This window comes from Neolamprologus brichardi, chromosome 8 (genome assembly GCF_056152115.1).
Source record: "Neolamprologus brichardi isolate AB-2024 chromosome 8, ASM5615211v1, whole genome shotgun sequence".
Lineage (NCBI taxonomy): Eukaryota > Metazoa > Chordata > Actinopteri > Cichliformes > Cichlidae > Neolamprologus > Neolamprologus brichardi.
In genome coordinates, this window is record NC_142111.1 from 26569747 (window position 1) to 26588476 (window position 18730).

General features: G+C 41.8%; 1 protein-coding gene across 2 annotated transcripts; it reads right to left on the bottom strand.

Annotated features, from left to right (window-relative positions):
- Nucleotides 1-1826: 1826 nt before the first annotated feature.
- Nucleotides 1827-14307, bottom strand: LOC148101860 (rac GTPase-activating protein 1). Of its 2 annotated transcripts, none has more exons than XM_087845155.1 (16): nucleotides 14186-14307; nucleotides 13791-13993; nucleotides 11070-11209; nucleotides 8836-8908; nucleotides 8705-8758; nucleotides 8502-8600; nucleotides 8133-8271; nucleotides 7421-7551; nucleotides 5261-5416; nucleotides 4772-4867; nucleotides 4036-4234; nucleotides 3870-3975; nucleotides 3462-3594; nucleotides 2442-2550; nucleotides 2178-2277; nucleotides 1827-1963 (listed from the first exon to the last, which is right to left on the bottom strand). In XM_087845155.1, the coding sequence occupies exons 1-16, from the start codon at nucleotides 14274-14276 to the stop codon at nucleotides 1918-1920; spliced, it is 1875 nt and encodes a 624-aa protein (XP_087701281.1). In that variant the 5' UTR covers nucleotides 14277-14307; the 3' UTR covers nucleotides 1827-1917. The 2 variants fall into 2 exon arrangements, with proteins under 2 accessions (XP_087701281.1, XP_087701280.1); XM_087845154.1 differs by having other exon boundaries at nucleotides 13779-13993.
- Nucleotides 14308-18730: the final 4423 nt, after the last annotated feature.

Here is an 18730-nt window from a genome sequence, read left to right on the forward strand (position 1 = left end):
AGAACTCCTCATCAAGCAACATTGTATCCATCAGGTAAAACTTTGGCTACGTTTGCTTTGCATTTCCACCAAGTTGAAGTCACTGATTTTGCTGTTCCAGACTTTTGGAATCTCAGCTGAAACCCACATTCGCTGGAGTAATCTGTCGTAACCGGAACAGTGGAGGCTGGAGGTGTAATGCTGTCTTTTTGCAAAATGTCATTTTTGCAAATGACTGTTCCCGCAGCTCTTTAAATGAAGCCTGGCTGAAGGGTAGATTCTGATTAAAAACCAAAATGCCATCCTGCCTCAGTTAAAAAGGTTCTGCACAGAAGCGTCTGCAGAAGGAACAGCAGAACCAGGCCTTTGGAGCACTGCGTCATCTCCTCGTCCACACGTGCCTTCAAGACGCAGCCTACAAGTTGAGAGCAACACATGATCAGTTACCGCTATAACAGAATGGCCTCGTGCGTCTGTCATTCTCTGTGGTTTGTTTGAGTGTTTGGTTTTTAAATACACAGCAAGTGGCACTCTCTCTCTCTCTCTGTCACACACACACACACACACACACACACCAAAGCACACAGACAGACGCAACTGGGATTTGACAAGAGGGGCTCCCTCTGCTGGCGCAATGCAGTACAAAGTGTCAGAAGTTGTTCGAGCTGCAGATCTGCAGCTTTGGACAATCAATTGCGTCTCTGGTCCACAGGAGGGCGCCCAGCTGGCAAGTCCTGTGCATTGCATATTAAAGGTGTTGCAACTGCACTCACATGTGCTGTTTGTGTAAAAGAGAGACACACACACAGGCACGCACGCACACACACACACACACACAGCGGCTCAGAGATGAGGGAAAAACAACAGAATTGAGGAGGAAAGAAATAAATAAGTCTTCTCATTTCTTGCTGTGTGACAAGAAATAGGAGACATGTTTGTTTTTTAAGTTAATTCCCAATAAAACTGTTTTATTGCTAACTACTTTGTTGTCTGTATTAATGCTGAAGTCCTAAATGATCATGAATCATGATCATGATGATGAATTTATGCTAATAACATCATGTAACAGGCCTGGAGAACAGCACTGACTGGGAGGCTTTGAACAAATCACATAGTTCAATTCAACATATAAGACTTTAAGAATACACAAGCATCTACTTAAAATCTAATTTATCATCCGTGATATTATTATATACAGTTCCAATGTATTTTGTATCGCCCTTAAATAAACAGGCAGCCTTAAAGTATGAAATATTCATATACAAATACACACATAAATGTGTGAACTGTCTCAGTGGCTGATTGTGCCCCACAGGCCTCAGTGTGAGCTTGCAGACATTTATAATGTCTTTGGTAGCACAGAAACAAGAAGCTATTCTTTGTGACCATATGGATCGGTCCCTCATATTACCATTATTTCACCCAAAGGCACCAAGTTAATACTCAAAAAAGCTGCAGCAATACACACAAATATAAACAGTGACAACTTTGCTTTTAGCCTCTAACCCTCTGGTGTCCAGGGTATAATTGATTTGTTCTCTATATTTCACCTTTAAAACTGTTTATCTTGCCAATCTGTTATTTACTCATTTTGACATAATGTGTCAGCACAGTAAAGTTGCTGTTTCCACAGAACAGACCCTTTGGTTACTGGGTCATTATCAACGAACTTCATGTGAAACCCAGAGACGAGGAAGGAAAGGAGAAAAACGTGTCCAGGAAGTAAAAAACCAAAAGGGCAGATCTCGACAGGAAGGAGATCAACGGTTTCAAATGAAATGAAAATCACAGCAAAGAACAGGACATCACGTTTTATTCCAACTTGTAATTTTTTAAAGTGCCTCGATAACAAACTTCATGTGGTTAGCATGAAATCTATAAAAATGATCATCAGGTCCAGCATTCGTGTGCTCAAACAGGTCAGAGGTTCAAAATCTGTCAGCTGGGCGACGTGAAGAATTTCCTCGCTGGCTCTGGTCGACCTCTGAGGACAAAACAAACCATGACATGAGATCACTGAAACAACAACGCTAATATCTCATATCTTTAACTTGCATTAAAGGGCTGCACTCATACTGGGAAAACTAAAACCCAGAAATTCTCCCAGTCTTAGAACTAAAGTTAATTTTAGCCCCGTGATCTTCCTCAGTATTTGCTCAATAGTTTGTGGATGTTGCGTTAACGCGGCGTGGTCTTACGCATTGGCCCGGGTCCTGACTCGCCCTCTCACAGATCTTCCTGCTGTAGCTTGGTAGTAACTGTTTAACTCCGGAGATGTCAGCGGCTTGAAGAAACGACCTGAGAGGAAAATATTTATATATATTAAAAAACAAAAACAAAAACAAGGTTCAGTGCTTCCTTCTTTGTATTAAGAGGTCCAGTTATACTGTGAAAGAAAACAAAGGAGGCTGAGGCAGTCGGACGATTCACGGCGATGGTTAAAGAGGCCTCAGGTTTCTCACCTTGCCCTTCACTCTGGCCCATCTTACTGGTGGAGGAAGAGGGGGGAATTTGGCCAATGAGGATACGCCTCCAGTAATCTTCAGGGAGGGATAAGAGGCGGCAGACAACCTGCAGTGAGACCAACGAGAGCACTCAAAATGACCTCTGAAGATGCAGAGGATAGAGAAATTAATACTATAAAGATGCTACGCTCAACATTTGAAAGCAGTGTTACCTAGCAACACTTCTCACATTGCATGTGTGATCCACACAGAAATGTGGTCACAATTGTGAGTTAAGTGTCGTGATATATGGAGATTATTATGCATGTTTTATTTTGCTGGTTTATTGGTGTGATTTAAATCCACAATGTCATGTAAGTTCCCTGTTGCCAGGAGAGTGTATAACACTTTGGACAGTAGGGGGCAGCAGCGTGCTTTGGGAACTGAGTCAGGTGCATAGCTGCCGTAAGTTTTCCATTCTGACAAGCCTGACCAGGCGAACGGCAGCGTGTCTCCTGTGTTCACTTTCTCTCCTGCTTTACAGGATCGTAAGCTACGCGCCCATCATAGTGGGGCCTGTAACACATGCACAAACTTTGATACGAAAGCTTCTATAATACAAGGCAGAATGGACGACACTGCTGGACTGAACGGATCACAGATGGGCTGTATCCCAATTCAGGGTCTGCAGCCTTAAAGTACGCAGCCTCAACGATCCTCGAGGGCCGCGTACTTAAAGACCGCTAAGGCCGGAAGTGCGAGGCTTGTGAAATGAGACGGTCTAGCCTCCGTTGCGCTGCCCAGGTTGCCTAGCAACCATGATACTAACAGCTGGAAACGTTTCATACAGCTTTGTTTGACAGAGATGAAGGAGAAAATCTTTTGTTCATTTGTTTGTTTCTACATGAGCTTTGATCATTCTCTGATTAAGCTCAGCTATTGAACGGCGTATATTTTAAAGTAAAGGCTTTAAAACCAAGTTAGTACAAACGTCACTAATGTCACATCCTTCCGGTCTGGATATTTAGAGAGGCTGACCTTCAGCTGAGTGTTGGTGTCTCTCAAGATGGTGCTGGGTGATGGCTCAGGCATCCCGTGACCCACAATGGTTGGGCCGAACACCCGGGACAAGTTATTCTGGTCCATCTGGCACTGAGGACTCCTCATCACCCTCAAACATTAAGAGCAGTTTAAAAAAAAAAAAAAAAAGAAAAAGAAGAAGAAATACACACACACATAAAAATATAATTTACTTTGGTGATTTATTTATATTACATTAGGTCACAACAGCTGCCTTGAGGTGACCACCATCTGAAAAAGGACCCAGAAAGCACCAGAGCTCAAAAAGGGTCACGAAAAAGAAAAAGCCTTAAAATCCCAAAGTGCTCATCTGCAGCTCTTCAGGTGTGCTTGAGTTCTGTGTGGAGACTTCGTGGAAGGACTTACTTGTGTAAATGAATCATGAGGAAGGCGAGCGTGTCCCTGTTGGCCTTTGGCAGCTCTGCTATGGCCTGATACATGGTAGCTGAGCAGTTGTCTTCATCAGTCAGCTCTGAAAAAACGTGACATCAGGCGCTGGTCTCAGCTCTGGAATTTAAAGGTCTGAACATACCTGAAGCCTCCATAAAGGTCCTGTGCAGTCTGAAGGTGATCATAGGTTCATTCAGCTTCCTCAGGAAGTCTTTCAGCAGTCCGCAGACCACATGGACATCTTGGACTTTACTGAGCATCAGAGCAGATTTCCCCTGAAGGAAGCAGTCTCTGAGCTCCTTTACCAGACGCTCGCCTCCAGGAACTCTGTACAGGCCTCTCTGCAGACACAGGTTAGACATACAGGAAGTGCATGCTGGGGACAGGACTCCAGGAAGTTTTCTTTATCCACATCCTTGCATGCACATCCTCTACCACAGGAGGCTCCAACCCTCATTTATTCCCAGAGTATCAGAACAAACAGCATCTTTATTATTGATACATCCATAAACCCAAATGATCAGGGCGATCGTGGCTCAAGAGTTGGGAGTTCGCCTTGTAATCGGAAGGTTGCCGGTTCGAGCCCCGGCTCGGACAGTCTCGGTTGTTGTGTCCTTGGGCAAGACACTTCACCTACTGCCTACTGGTGTTGGCCAGAAGGGCCGATGGCGCGATATGGCAGCCTCGCTTCTGTCAGTCTGCCCCAGGGCAGCTGTGGCTACAACTGTAGCTGCCTCCACCAGTGTGTGAATGTGAGAGTGAATGGGTGGATGACTGGACGTGTAAAAGCGCTTTGGGGTCCCTAGGCGGGACTAGTAAAAGCGCTATACAAATACAGGCCATTTACCATTTACCATATCAAAACAGTAGCGGCTCACCTCTTGCAGGCCCCTCCTCTCGATTTCGGCCACGCAGTCCACAATCAGCTGAGGCACTCTAGGATGAGTCTGAGGAGCAAAGTCCTCCAACGAGTCCTGAACAAGGTTACATTAATAGCTAAATTTGCTTTACGGAAACAAAATGATAGCATTTGGCATCCCTTCAAAAACACACATACCTAATAAAAACCTATAAACACATATCTACTACTTTAAACATTTCAAATCGAATACAAAAACAGTTCTTATTTAATTCAGTGACAGCAACGGGGACAACGCTGTTTTTATAACGCTTTGTCCTGCACCAGGAAGCTTTTTTTCTAGAAATGTCCAAACATACAACAGTAATCGAGCAAAACAAACGGAAACTAAACCAGCTCACTAAAGTCGCCCTGTTGTCCATGAACACAACCAACTGAAATGACTGTCGCAGGTTTATTGTGATGCATATTATGATGTCACGGTGAAGCCCCTCCCTCCAGCTCACACCTTAGCTGCCGTTTGAGTTGTACTTCCTGTGCAGCCATCAGCAAACTTCTGTCGGCACTCCGGATGAGCGACCACGCGACAGTTCCTGCACTTCACCACCATCTTACCAAAGCGGATCCTCTTCCCACACGGCGTGCAGGTCTCCGGCCGGATCACCTGGAGGGAAATGACACGTTACTCCATCAGAGGTGATGTCGGAGCAGCTTGAATGTAAACATCAAGGAGGTTGCACCCCATGATGGGAATATCGGCATTACCCTATTGTTGCCATGCTGTTACCAACATGAAAATGCAGCGTGGGCATGAGTGCTGCTGATTGGCTGAGAAAGAGTAAAGTAGCCATGGTAATCCAGCCAACTTAAACTTAGTTAGGTGTGGGGCGATCGTGGCTCAAGAGTTGGGAGTTCGCCTTGTAATCGGAAGGTTGCCGGTTTGAGCCCCAGCTCGGACAGTCTCGGTCATTGTGTCCTTGGGCAAGACACTTCACCTGCCGCCTACTGGTGATGGCCAGTGTGTGAATGGGTGGATGACTGGGTGTGTAAAGCGCTTTGGGGTCCCTAGGGGGGACTAGTAAAAGCGCTATACAAATACAGGCCATTTACCATTCACGTACAAACAGATATGGACAACAATAATTCAAAGGAAGCATTTAAGTGGAAGTACAGACATCACTTTTCTGTCTAAGAGATAAAAAGGCAAGAAACTGTATCTGTAAGCAATTTGAATCTCATGATACATCACATGCTTCAACAAAACTAGTCGCCAAGAATGAGGGCGGTGATGCTAGCAGGCGCAGCCCAAACCCTGATGAGGCTAACACGAGCTCGGAGAACAACGAGGTGACACCATCCAAGCTTGATTTCTCTCCTCCACAAACATCTGTGACACATTAAAACAGCCTGAGAGGCAGGTATGTCATCAAGAACATGCTGCTTTATCTACAGTGGATGGTTGGATGGATGTGGCCAATAAGAATGCTTTATATTAAAACAGGAGCCTCTAATCAGACTCTACTGTGAGAACAGCACTCATGTGACTTGAGATGGATTGTCAAAGACAGCCATGGATGTTAGTTTTGATGTAACATGATGCCACTACTAAAAAAGTTCAACAAAGACTCTTCTTTTTAAGGAAAATGAGATCTTTTAATGTCTCATCTGAGATGTTGTCTTTGTTTTATAGAAGTTTTATCGAATCTGTGACGTCTTTTTGTATCGCTGCCTGGTTTGGTAACCTGACGCTGAAGAATAAGAATCGGTTGGGACTTCTGGTAAAAACTGCTAGCAAAATTTCAGGGCGCTGGCAAGATGGACTTTTGGCCATTTACAATAGAAATGTGCTTAGAAAGGCTCGTTCTGTTATTAATTGTTCACAGTGAGTTTGAGTTGTTGCCTTCCGGCCGCAGTTTTAGAGTACCTCCGAGGAGGACTAAAAGACTCCAGGTCTTTTAGTCCTCCACTGCGTCTGGTCTCCTTAATGGCAAATAATTGTCCTTGAACTTTCCATCATTATTATTGTTATTATTGTCTTATAGTATTGTTCTGTTTATTTTTATCCTGCTGCTAAACTAATTTCCCCTTGTGGGACAATAAAGAAATTGAATTGAATCCTTAGTTTTGTTATACAGTGAACCTATTTTTTCAGTATCACACTGAAATCACTTCAACTGTTTACCTTAAAGGGAAGAAAACACTTGTTCGGCCACGGTGATCTGACATTGTGACAGTTTAGCTTATTTAATTTGCTCAAAAAGCATAGTTTTATTGTACACTTATTACATAGCCAGGTGCAGCCTGCTGATGTGGAATAAATATAAAAAAGTTTGTTTTTTTATTGTTCTATTATTACAACGTGTGGAAATAATTCCACAACAGTTACATGATATCCAATCTGTGTCTGTAATATCGTCACAGTGACATTTGAACAGTTTAGATTGTGTTTCCTGTCACTTCCTTCTGGTAAGTTCATTTATTTCAATGTATTCAGTTTTATAATAAACAACTGAACACACTAAAATGTATGTAGTCAAGTATCTTTAAATTGTTTTACATATCCAAACATTTTTTCAAAGTAACGCAAATGTTACTTTTATATTATCATAACCAAGTTACTAACTCAGTTACTTCCACAAAAAAGTAAATTGCCCAACATTTGTCGTACCGTCTTTGACACAAAGGCGTGTTTGGAGGCTTTCTGATCTCTGCCGACGTTCCCGACTTTCTCCTCGACCAGAGCTTCACCCTCAGGACCGGAGACCGAGTCGTTGCAGGGGAACCACACCGACGTCTGGCCTGAAGGACAGAGTGCAAAACACAGGTTTTCTCACCTGTTCTGACAGCAACAGGTTGAAAGAAACAAACGAACAAAGAGGCTAAAAGAGAAACTCAGAACACCTCTGACTGATTCTCATGATGGGAACTCTTGTCCAAAGCAGTCCAACTGTAGTGAACCTGGTAGATCCTCATTCTTTAAAATCATTAATCTGTCACTGGTCTGGACACATTTGGACATGAAGCTGAAATGAATTAAATATCTATCCAGCATACAGGCAGCCCCTCAAACGAGCCCCCCAGTAAGTAAAATTACTAAAGTTTGGAGGGAAGAGTATGATTCGGTGCTTCAGCTTTGGTGCTACAAACTGGGTTGTGTTTAAGACTGCACAGACACCTTAATATTGCAGACTCTGTATATATTATGACTGAATGCTGAAACTACTTGCACTTTAAATTCTGTTTACACCCACATATAAGCTACAAGATCTACAAAGCACTGTTTTATGACTTTCTTTTAGTTGTGTAAATCGAATCTGCAAAGTAAGAATCGCTCTGCGAACGTTACAACAAACATCTTGTGTCTTGAACGTAGAGCTGACCTCCTGCTGAGACGGTACACTCCTGGGTGATAGTCTGGGGAGAGTTTTCGGAGGTTTCCTGAGTGATTCCCAGCACCATGTGGACCTGGCCTCCAGTGTCATTAGAAATGATGGAGGCCTTCACAACGGTCTCCACCTCCTGAGTAAGTTCAAAGAGTCAGAGCCACAGGAGAGCCTTTAAAAACATGTTTTATGGCCTAGAAATAGAAATGACATAGAAAATCAATTGTAATTTCTAATGATATCACTGCCATGTTCCTCCCAGCTATTTGTTAATCTGCCCCATAAAGAATTAAGAAAAGGCCCAGCCTAGTACTAACAAGGCGAGGTCACGTGAGAACATAACATCTCAGTCGGTTTTCCATTTACCTTCTCCACAGTTTTCCTCTCCAGAAGCTCTGCTGACAAGTTCCTGCCTCTGCTTCGTTTCCTGACCGAAGCACCAACAGGCAGACCCATCGAGGAACGCTGTGGAGAACAGCATATCATCAGAAAGTCAGGGGAACAGAGGCTGTACCCTGCACCAAAATGTGATGGATGAACAAACAAGTAAATATAGGATGGCGTGTTACCCTCCTCTCTCTCGCTCGAGACCTCAGCGGCTGGATCACAGTCGTGTCCAAATCCTGAAACACCATAAGAAAGAATGTTAAAGTGTTCTTACACTGCAGGCATGGTGCACGTGTCGGGTTAATGCTCGTACCACGTCGTCGTCGGTGCGATCGTAGCTGATGTCAGAGTGAGACAGGAAGGACGACTCATCGATCACGGGCAACCTGACAAAAGATTTTTATCTTTAGTGAAAACTCTTCACTCCGTTTCAAACAGAGGAGGACTCTGCTTCTTTAACCTGCATTCTCTCTAATGCCCAGCAGGTGGCAGCTCTGACCTTATTACTGGTCCCTGAGCTCAGAAAACTCTTTCCTGCTTTAAGGTGTGATTGAGATTAGAGATGGATATGGTCTGATACCAATATCATAAATTTGGATATTTGCCGATACCGATATGAATCTGATATAGTGTTTTTTAATCAACAAAACTGTTTTTTTATATCTTGCTGCATTTTGTATAAGTTCATACTCAAGTTTAAACAACAACACTAAAGCTATTCTGTTATACCTGTGTGTGAAAACACACTGCACCCAAAATATTTCATAGTTCATCAAAACTGATCAATCTAATAAACTTAAACCTACTTCATCCTCCCTATTCTGGTGTTTTAAAGAGTACTTAGCAGAAATATTAAGCAACCTGACTAATAGGGTTGCAAACTCCCAGCAAAAAATAAATAAATAAATAAAAAAAAATAGTGAACCCCCCCCACCTCATGATACTTAATCGACGTAATCAACTTTAATTTGATACAGTGTGAAAAAAAATGCACAGAAATAAATTATTTTTCAAGAATAATTAAACAGATTCAACATGTTTCTTCTACAGAACTGCAGACTGCACAGATGGTTCCCAAAGGAAAAAGTACTACAGCTTACTAGGGTATATTAGACTTAACAGTTACTACATACAGTAATGGACTTCTATATATTTTACATCAGATTAAAACTTTGGGTGTAAGAGTCAGATAATTATTTATTAAAAGCTCGACATTTTAAATGAGAATAAGAAAGAAAAGTATGTCTTTGTGCCCCCTTTTCCCTGTTCATACCCTATCGGCCCCCCTGGCTAAACTTTGCTAGCTCCGCCCCTGCACAGTTACGTCAGCTGTAGAAAAAGATCCTGGTGTAGAAATAATATTAAATAAATTCTAACAACAGCTGATCAAGCTTGATAGTGCTGCTGTTGTTCAGCCGCTGGTTTCCTCTTTCTGGTGCAAAGTGAGACAAAAACAAACAAGAGAGCCGATCAGCTGATCATTGATCAGTTTCATGATTGAAGTAGAAACAGGAGAGAGAGAGAGAGAGAGAGGCAGTCGCTCCATATATCGGTTGTTAAGCTTAACGCAGGAATGCTTTACAAACATTCAGAGATGAACTTACACACTTGCTTTACTTCTCTCTGGGAAAACTTCCTCGGAGATGAAATGCTGGTTTGAGGCTACAAATACACACAGCCGCTCTATCACGTGACCACACTGCTGCGACGTGCTACGGTTATGAGCCGAGTTACCCGTGTGGGAAGTTTTGTGAGGTGCTTTTTTGATATTTAATGGATCGGATTACATTTTTTATTTCTCTCCGATATCTGATCCAGTAATTTACGTCAGTATCAGACCGACACCGATACGTAATATCGGATCGGTCCATCTCTAATTGAGATTGTTGATATCACGGTCCTGTTAAAGCAGGGCTGTCAAACTCAAATACACAGTGGGCCAAAATTCAAAACTGGAACAAAGTCGCAGGCTAACGTTAATATTTATTGAAATATATTTATTCCTCCAGATATAAGGATGAATCTTTTCTTATGGACTCAAACACGTTTTGCTGAAAAACTGAATATGGAACAAGCAAAGCTTAATACTAAACCATGTATATATTAGCTGTATAATACCAGTAGGCCAGCTCTGATAGTAATTTGGTATGGCTTTGCGGGCCAAATGTAATTAGGCTGCGGGCCAAATTTGGCCCGCGGGCCAGAGTTTGACACCTATGTGTTAAAGTCAGAGAGGAGCAGGAGGCAGATTATGGGCGGGGCTACCTGTGATTGCAGTGTGAGCGTACAGGTGCCCTCAGGTGTACCCACAGCATGTTTAATCTAGTTTCAAAAAAGGGGTTTTGTTGTTTGTTGTTTATGTTTTTTTTTTTTAAGTGGGCGAGGGTGATGTCACAGTAGCTGCTTCCATCTTCTTTATACAGTCTGGTTCATTCTTGATGTTTTATCATTAGATTCATTTCAACAACGATTTAACTTGTAAACCTGGAAAACACTTTCACCAGTGTCGGACTCTTCAGCAAGGACCGTGATTGGCTGCCACCTCACCGTCTGGTGCTCCTCTGCAGCGTCATGTTCCCCCCTTTGTGCTCAAACGTGGCCAAGAGAGACTTCTGCTCATCGTTCAGACAGGCGCTGGATTTAGTGTCGTGGACGAGGATGTCGCACATTAGCTGCATCTGCCTCTGCTGGAGGACAGGACAGAGGTCTGTGAGCTCCCCCCACAGGCTGAACAGCTCATAAACAGACCTGATGAGGGAGAGAGTGATGAAGGCCTACAAACAAAATAAACCATGGTGCACTCATTTTACTGTGTTTCAGTCTGAACAGCGAGGCAGTGTAGATCAATGAGAGGAGGCTGACGGAGGATAGATATGCAATTTTAGTCCATTTTTGGGGGTGCTGAATCAGAGCACCCCCAAAAATTTCTTACTTTTTTGACAATATTTGCTGTTTGTGTGACACACTACTAAAAATATAAAAGCATACAGTACTTGGTTGAGACGTAATATTTTAACAACAAAAGTATAGATAACCCCCCTCCCATAATGGTTTGTTCCAGCTCTCCCCTGCTCTGGCTTTAGCGCCCTTTCTGCCAGAGCGATGGCGGCTGAGACGCAGCAGAGCGGAGGTGTGAGTGCCTGGCTTAAAACAGGACATGTTAGCTGCATTTAACCTTCAGTTACTCTTAATATATTTAGGTAGGAGTCAGACCATGTTTCTTTTTAGCTGAAAAACATGACACCAGGTAACCTGCAGGGTTGAAAACGTGTTTTCCGACGATGTTTGCTACCCTACAATCCATCCTGCTGTGTTTTAGTATTTATATCTTTTATTAGATGTTCGTGTGGTTTGGTTTTTTCCTTTTGGTTGAAAGTAAACCGAGAGAAGACTTTGTTTGTTTTTTTTCATATTAATGTAATTTTTTTCATCTAATTGAATCTATTTGTGTATGATTGTCAGTCCAAAGAGAGAGAGAGGAAAGAGGGAATGTGAGGAGAAAGTACAAGGTCAGGAAGAAGCAGGTAAGGAAACAGACAGGGAGCAGTGACAGGCAGAAACTGTGAAACTGACAAAGAGAAAAAACCTGATTTTACTCACAGTTGTGTTCTCCCAATATTAAAGCTGCTAAACAGAATCTGCAAAACAAACTGGGTTGAAACATTTTTGACCCTCTTTAACAACATCCCAACATAAGATTATAATTGATCGGGGAGATTAAAATTAATGATATATTTTTATGTGGTTCAGCCACAACTCTACTGAAACCTCAGCCAGTAACAGGTCGGAGAGCTTTTGGACCGTCCAGTTGTCTGTATGACTGCCGCAGTACGTACATCACATTTGCACACTATCAGTGCCAAACAGCCTGGTGGAGCGAGGAGCTGTAAAGAGAAGCAGATGCTCTGTTTATAAAACATGTTTTAAGCTTGTTTCAAAGATTCTGTACAGCAGCTTTAAATGTTTTCCAAAAAGACACATGCACTTCTCAGTGTTTCTCACACTTTTTACAGTGTGGACACCTGAGAAAATGTCAAGCTGTCCTAAGTACCACTATGAAAGCATGAAACTCATAAATCTTACAACACAAAATTATTATTATTAAATTAGTAAAATTAGCATCTGCAGTAAAGATTTTTTCATACATGGTATACATTCTACCACAGGCAAAGTTGCCTCCATTTTTATAGTTTTTATTAATATTTTGTAATAATTTATTCTGTTGTGGGAGTATTTTTTATGTATCTGTATTATATTAAACACACACATTAAAAGTGAATCTCTGTCCAAAAAAAAAAAAAAATGCACTCAGTTTACTTTTTACTCACTTTGAGCATCATTCATTATTCTCCCAGTAATGAAGGTTAGGATATGTATTTTTTTTAATCCAATCCATTCCTCTTTGGCAACATTTAAATAACCTTGATCAGATTTGATGGTTTTGTTACAGACTTTTCAAAAAAAGTTTTCTTTTCTTTCACAAATGTGGGATTAAATTGTGTTAAAATGTACAAAACAGTGATGTCATGTTTTGTGACGAGGACCCAGGCACAGAGAGACTTGATGAATTTAAGAGTCTTATGATTTAATAGAGAAATTTGCAGACATGCACAGAGATGGTAAAATTATGATGACTGATAATGGAGACGAAGACAACAGACGATGAGGAGGAACAGGTTTAAATGCACCAAAGTGACAGTCAGAGAGAACTCGGGACAACTGGAGACATTTAGGGATGCAGGGACTGACAGAGACGGGGAAGAAGATCCTAGAATCGCCCCTGCTTTGATTTAAGAAACACCTCTGCTGAAAGAAATCACTGCAAAGAGCTCTGAGGATTCAAACTCAGGTTACTGTGACACATGAGTAAATACATGTATCGCCTTTTATTTTTAATATCCCCATTTAATTAAGATTCAGGCATTAATCTAATGCACTTACACGGGATTCACGTTCACTTGTATTCTTCTGGATTTAGCAGAGAGAAGTGGCTCTGTGTGTAAACCCGGGTTAAGGTCATTGCTGCTCTGAGTTTCAGTAAAATGCAGCAGAAGACGGCTGACTGGGCTGTGTGTTTTCCTGTCAGTGCCAAAGAAGCTTCGTGTTCTCAGAGCGCATTAACGTGGTTTAACTGATCAGAGAAATGACAGTGAACTCGCTCACTAACTGATCCAACAGCTGCAGAAACGTCCCTGTGTCACACGAACCACGAATCATCAGAAACATGTAAAGCCAGCCGTGGTTTCCACCTCTGACCTTGAGCCTCACCAGGTATTGGTAGTCGGCCTCCACCTTGTAGCGTTTCTTCATCTCAATGTCCAGCTGATTGCGAGCGTGTTTCAGCTTCACTTCCAGAGCGGCTTTGGCCACGTCCGACTTCACCAGCAGCTCTTTGTACTTCTTCAGCTCCAGCTCGGCGTGCAGCCACTTCTTTCTGACCTCCTCGAAGTTTTTCACCAGCTCGATCGTCTCTGAGAGAGCAGACCGATTACAAGTGTGTAACTACCAAACCCGTCTCACCTGTCGAATTTTAGTTTGGTGTTTTATATAAAAACAGGTCAGCAGAGAGCGCCCACATGCAGATTTATCCACGAATGAGGTGAGTTTAGGGGTTATGTCATGTGATCTACTGACAGCTGATTGGTGTCGAGTGTTGTTCTCACCCTGCTCAGTCCGCATACTGTTTTCCTCCACAGTGATCCTCTGGAGACACAGAGCCAGCAGCTCCTCCACAATTACCCGAGACTCTGCCATCGACGACCGGATGTGCCTCCACCTGTCAGAGAGGGCGGTAGCTGTAACGCCGCAGTAAGAGAGCCTGGAGGTCACAGCAAAGTCTTGAACCCTTGCTTATTTTACAGCAAGTCCCACTGACACCCAGAAACCCGAGCACAAGAAAACAACATGACAAGTCCAGAACAAGGTGGCCGGATTAGTGTTAAGGTGTTCATATTATACAAGTATTGATAAAATGCACGATAAACTTTCTTGGCTAAATTATACTATGACTTACTTGTATTTTTAAAGAAAGCAATACTACTAATAATTTTAAATATCACCTAAAAGCCAATTTAGGCAGTTTTTAATTTATTTGTAAAAATTGTAAGAGGGTGATGTCACTTGTAATGGAAGTTGTGTATTTTGTTTGAGTGTTTTTTATAATTTTTAATATTTACATGCTTATATTTTCAGAATTGTAAAACCTTATTGTGGATGTAAGAGCCAAATTATGTGGACATTTTGCATCCAACTCATTGTGTAACATTTTATTTGATGGTATTCGATGGTTTGGGCCCCAGGAAGACGAGCAACCACTGTTGTGGAAGCTAATGGGGTTCCTTATAAATAAACAAATAAACAAAACTGTGCAGGGGCGGGTCTAGGAAAGTTTTACCAGGGGGGCCAGGTAGGGCATTAACATTTAGAATATCTCACTTTTATTAAGTAATTATATGAATCTATCGAACAAAGTTTTTATCTGATGTAACATGTATAGAAATCACACATATACCAACAAGACTGTACATCACTGTCACAACATTTGTTTTCATTCAAAGCCTTTAATACCTGGTGGTCTGTAGTCAAAATGCCCAGTTTTTGTCCCAGTCCAGCCCTGCAGGTTAATACTGGCAGTGTCACCGTGCCAGCTGACTGCATTTCATCATCAGCCAGTGTTGTTCTTTATACATCAATATTACCAAAGTTTACCATAAGGCAGCATAGAAAGTATTTACTTGCTTTCAGGTTTTATTCAAATGTTGGTCTTTTCAGTTAATCCCCACTTTTTTCCTGTTTCAAAATCAAACAACAGTTTGTAAGAAGATTATCTTCTTTGTTTTAAATAGGCAGATAAAGTTTTGCATTGGCTAATTTGCCAATTGTATGTTAAAATGTTCGTATTTTAATATTCAAAAATGTTTTTGCCCAAAACATATGTGCACTACATGTCAGTAAAAATACTTTGCAAATATTGATGTCCTTAAATGCTGAATAAACACTGACTGATAATCACACAGAAAATATTGCAACTGTTGGGCAGGAGCTGATACAAGAATGAGGAAGTTGTGAGATACTTGGTGACACATGCACCCCAAAATATGGTAGCCACTGCCAAAAGTTTAAAAAGTTAAGCATGCTTTCTGCAGAGCACCAGGCCCAAACCCGAAAAAAAAACCCCCACAACACTTGGACACTGCTAACATAATGGACAGGTTTTTGACGGGGCTCCCACACAAACGCAGAGCAGGAGCTGAAGCATCACCAAATGTTTCCAAACCAACTTCATTCTGAGCCAAAGACTAGAAAATATGGTGAAGCATGTCTGCCCTTTGGCTTCACCTGCACGAGGTAGGTCTCTGCAACAGAATTGGTTTTCGCTGGGCTCTTCAAATCACAGACAAACAGGATCCCACATTCTTGATTTTTAGTTCAAACACTTGTTGTAATGACTAACTACTCCTGACATGTTGGAGATGTTTGCGGGATACAAATAACATCAGGCTGATCCTGCCACAGTTTGTTCCCTCTGTCTAAATCACAGACAAACAGGATCCAACAGCTGTTTATGTTTTTGAACCCATTTTGCACAGAGAGGCATTTTTTGAAAAATGTATTGATACCAACGTTGAATATTATTACACAGGAAAAAACAACTACACGTAAAATAATCGCACCGTGACGCCTCTGCCTTTGTAAATGGAGGGACAGTAACTGCGTGTAAAACCTGCAGACAGTCAGATTAACAGTATTTTGTCTCTATCTGCCATTCTGCAATTCATCTCATGTAAACAACGTGGCGCACAGCGTGACGTGAAAAAAGGCACATACCTTTGACGTTGCGTGACGAACTCTGTATTCTTCGGACGCAGCGTAACAGAGTTAGTAGTTTATTTTATTACTACCTGTAATTTACTGCAGTTTACTTGTATTTGTTTAATTTTTTACTAAGTGTGAAATAAACCGCAACGGAGTTTGAAAACAAAATGTGTGTGTGGAGGATGTGTTTGAGCCGATGCCATCAGAGCACACGCTTACTGTGCAGTAACAGCTGATTTCAGTCTTCTTCCACTCGAGATTCGCACATTTCATTTTAACCCTAATTATGTATTTATGTGACAGGTGACGTCACCTTCCTGTCAGACACGTGAAAACAACCTGAGGACGGCCCGGATATTAAAGCAGCAGGTTAAATAACGTTTTAGATGTGCACAGCGCAGAAACAGAGACACTCACCTGAGTGACGCAGAGTTTCACGTCCAGGACACGCGCACAGGCTTCAGTCACATCACCTGAACGTGGCCACAGACGTCACAGCAGCTGTTTCTTATCACTGATCAATAACCCCGCCCTCACCTGTGTAGCTCCGCGAGGCAGGTTTATGCAGGAACGATGGGGGACGTGACCTCACCGCAAGCCCCCCCCCCTACCAAGATTTAAGACGGCACGAAAAATGGATAAAACAAACAAACAAACAAAACAGAACACATGTTAGAGCGAGTATATTTTGATTTGGCCCAGTCCCGAAGAACGCTAATAATTCTGTTTGCTTAAAGAAGATCTGAACATATTTAAACATGATATAGAAATAATGCCTCATCTGTATAAGAAAAGTTACAAGTAACAAAATGTAAATAACCCTGAATGCCTTTCCTTGCACCTTACTTTGGCACTCATTGCTGTTTTCTACTACAAACTTCCTGTTCGGCTGTAGAAGCTTTTATTTTGATGGGACGATTTCCTGTAAAACTGTTTTTGGCGCAGTTTTCAGCGGCAGTCGCGGGAGTTTTGAAATGTGACGGCTTAACGGAGCCTATGGAGATTTCTTTTGTCATTAGCAGCACAAAGTATGGTTGTGATATAAATGAGGACACGTTTAGATGTTTTTGTGACAGTCGCTACATTTGTTAAATGTTACGTTGAAACGAACTTCATGTTATAAGGTTTACGATTGTAAGAGTGTGGATTATTTTTGCTTACACGCTGTTTCTATGTGTACATCCCCAGCTCTTACGGCGAGATTGATGGTTTACTGCCATTAAACCTTCAAAACGTCATCAGTAAAGTGTCATCCTTCATTGGGGAGGGGGTTCGCTACACAAAATATTTCCCTCTCCTTTGAAGTTTTACTGAACAAATAAAATAAAATCTGAAATATGTTTTCAACATAAGCATTCTTTTCTTTCTTCTCAAAGTAATAATGCGAAGCAGCAGTCATGTGACATTTATTTAACAAGAAAAGTCATTTGTCTTCTACATCCTCCTTTTCTGACCACCCAGATTTTTCTTTGGAGCAGAACTTTCTCAGCAGTTTTTGGTCACTAAACAAATAAGAATGAAAGTGTCTTTGAATTTATGTTGCACAAACAGAATCCCCTTTAGTGACTCGACAGAAAACTGGTTCCTCTCCTTAGGCCACTGGCTCTGCATTAGTGAGCAAACATTTGCATTGTGTGAGGGAGGTGCAAAGACAAACTGTGCAATCTTCAGTAATTCTGAGCAACATGTGAGGCTTTTGGTCCACTTCTGGTTCACTGGTGGACACTGACGTCCTCATCACTGCGGCACCTCTCTGTGCACTCATCAGTGACCTGGTCAAAACACTTGACATCATTAATTGCTACTCCCTTCTCTCCCTACTTGATGCAGACTTCAACCCCAGTCTGGTGGGTCTCTCAGATCCATCCATATAAATGTTGAAAACTCTTCCATGGAAGCATACATTTCTCAAGATACTCCAGACATGTACTGAACATCAGCACAGAACTGGTCATGTTCCTTACCAAGTCCATCTCTACACTTTTGTGCTAGTAGTCCCTTAACTTTCAGAGACATGAGGTTTTGTTTTGTTTGTTTTGATTTTCTTGTTTTTTAATTTTGCTGAGAGAGAAAGAGTGCGTTTAAAGCTGGAAACATCTGTATCGTCCTCTCAATGCCTGGGAGCTCTGACAGCAACCATTGCTCTGTATTCACTATCAACAAATTCACAGAACTTCAGGGTCTCAGTGTGCACTGTGTAAATGTGGAAATACTGATAGATTTTGAACATGATGTTCTCATCATCATTGTCCTACCCCATGATGAACACAGTTATTCAAAAGGTGTGCTGGCCACGCCACACCAATCACATCTTTTCTGAAGAAACTTCTTTAAATTGGCGAACAGATTCTTTCCTCCTTCATTGGATTCCTCCAAAAAGTGTGTTGCACTTG

What these genes read in the sequence shown, in the direction of transcription:
- LOC148101860 (XM_087845154.1), bottom strand. Translation starts at nt 14,276, where the DNA reads ATGGCAGAGTCTCGGGTAATTGTGGAGGAGCTGCTGGCTCTGTGTCTC. An exon ending in GTGTACCGTCTCAGCAGGAG is followed by an intron (nt 7,552 to 8,132) that starts GTCAGCTCTACG and finishes TCTGTCCTTCAG; the next exon opens with GCCAGACGTCGGTGTGGTTC. An exon ending in GTCAGGACCCGGGCCAATGC is followed by an intron (nt 1,964 to 2,177) that starts GTAAGACCACGC and finishes TTTTGTCCTCAG; the next exon opens with AGGTCGACCAGAGCCAGCGA.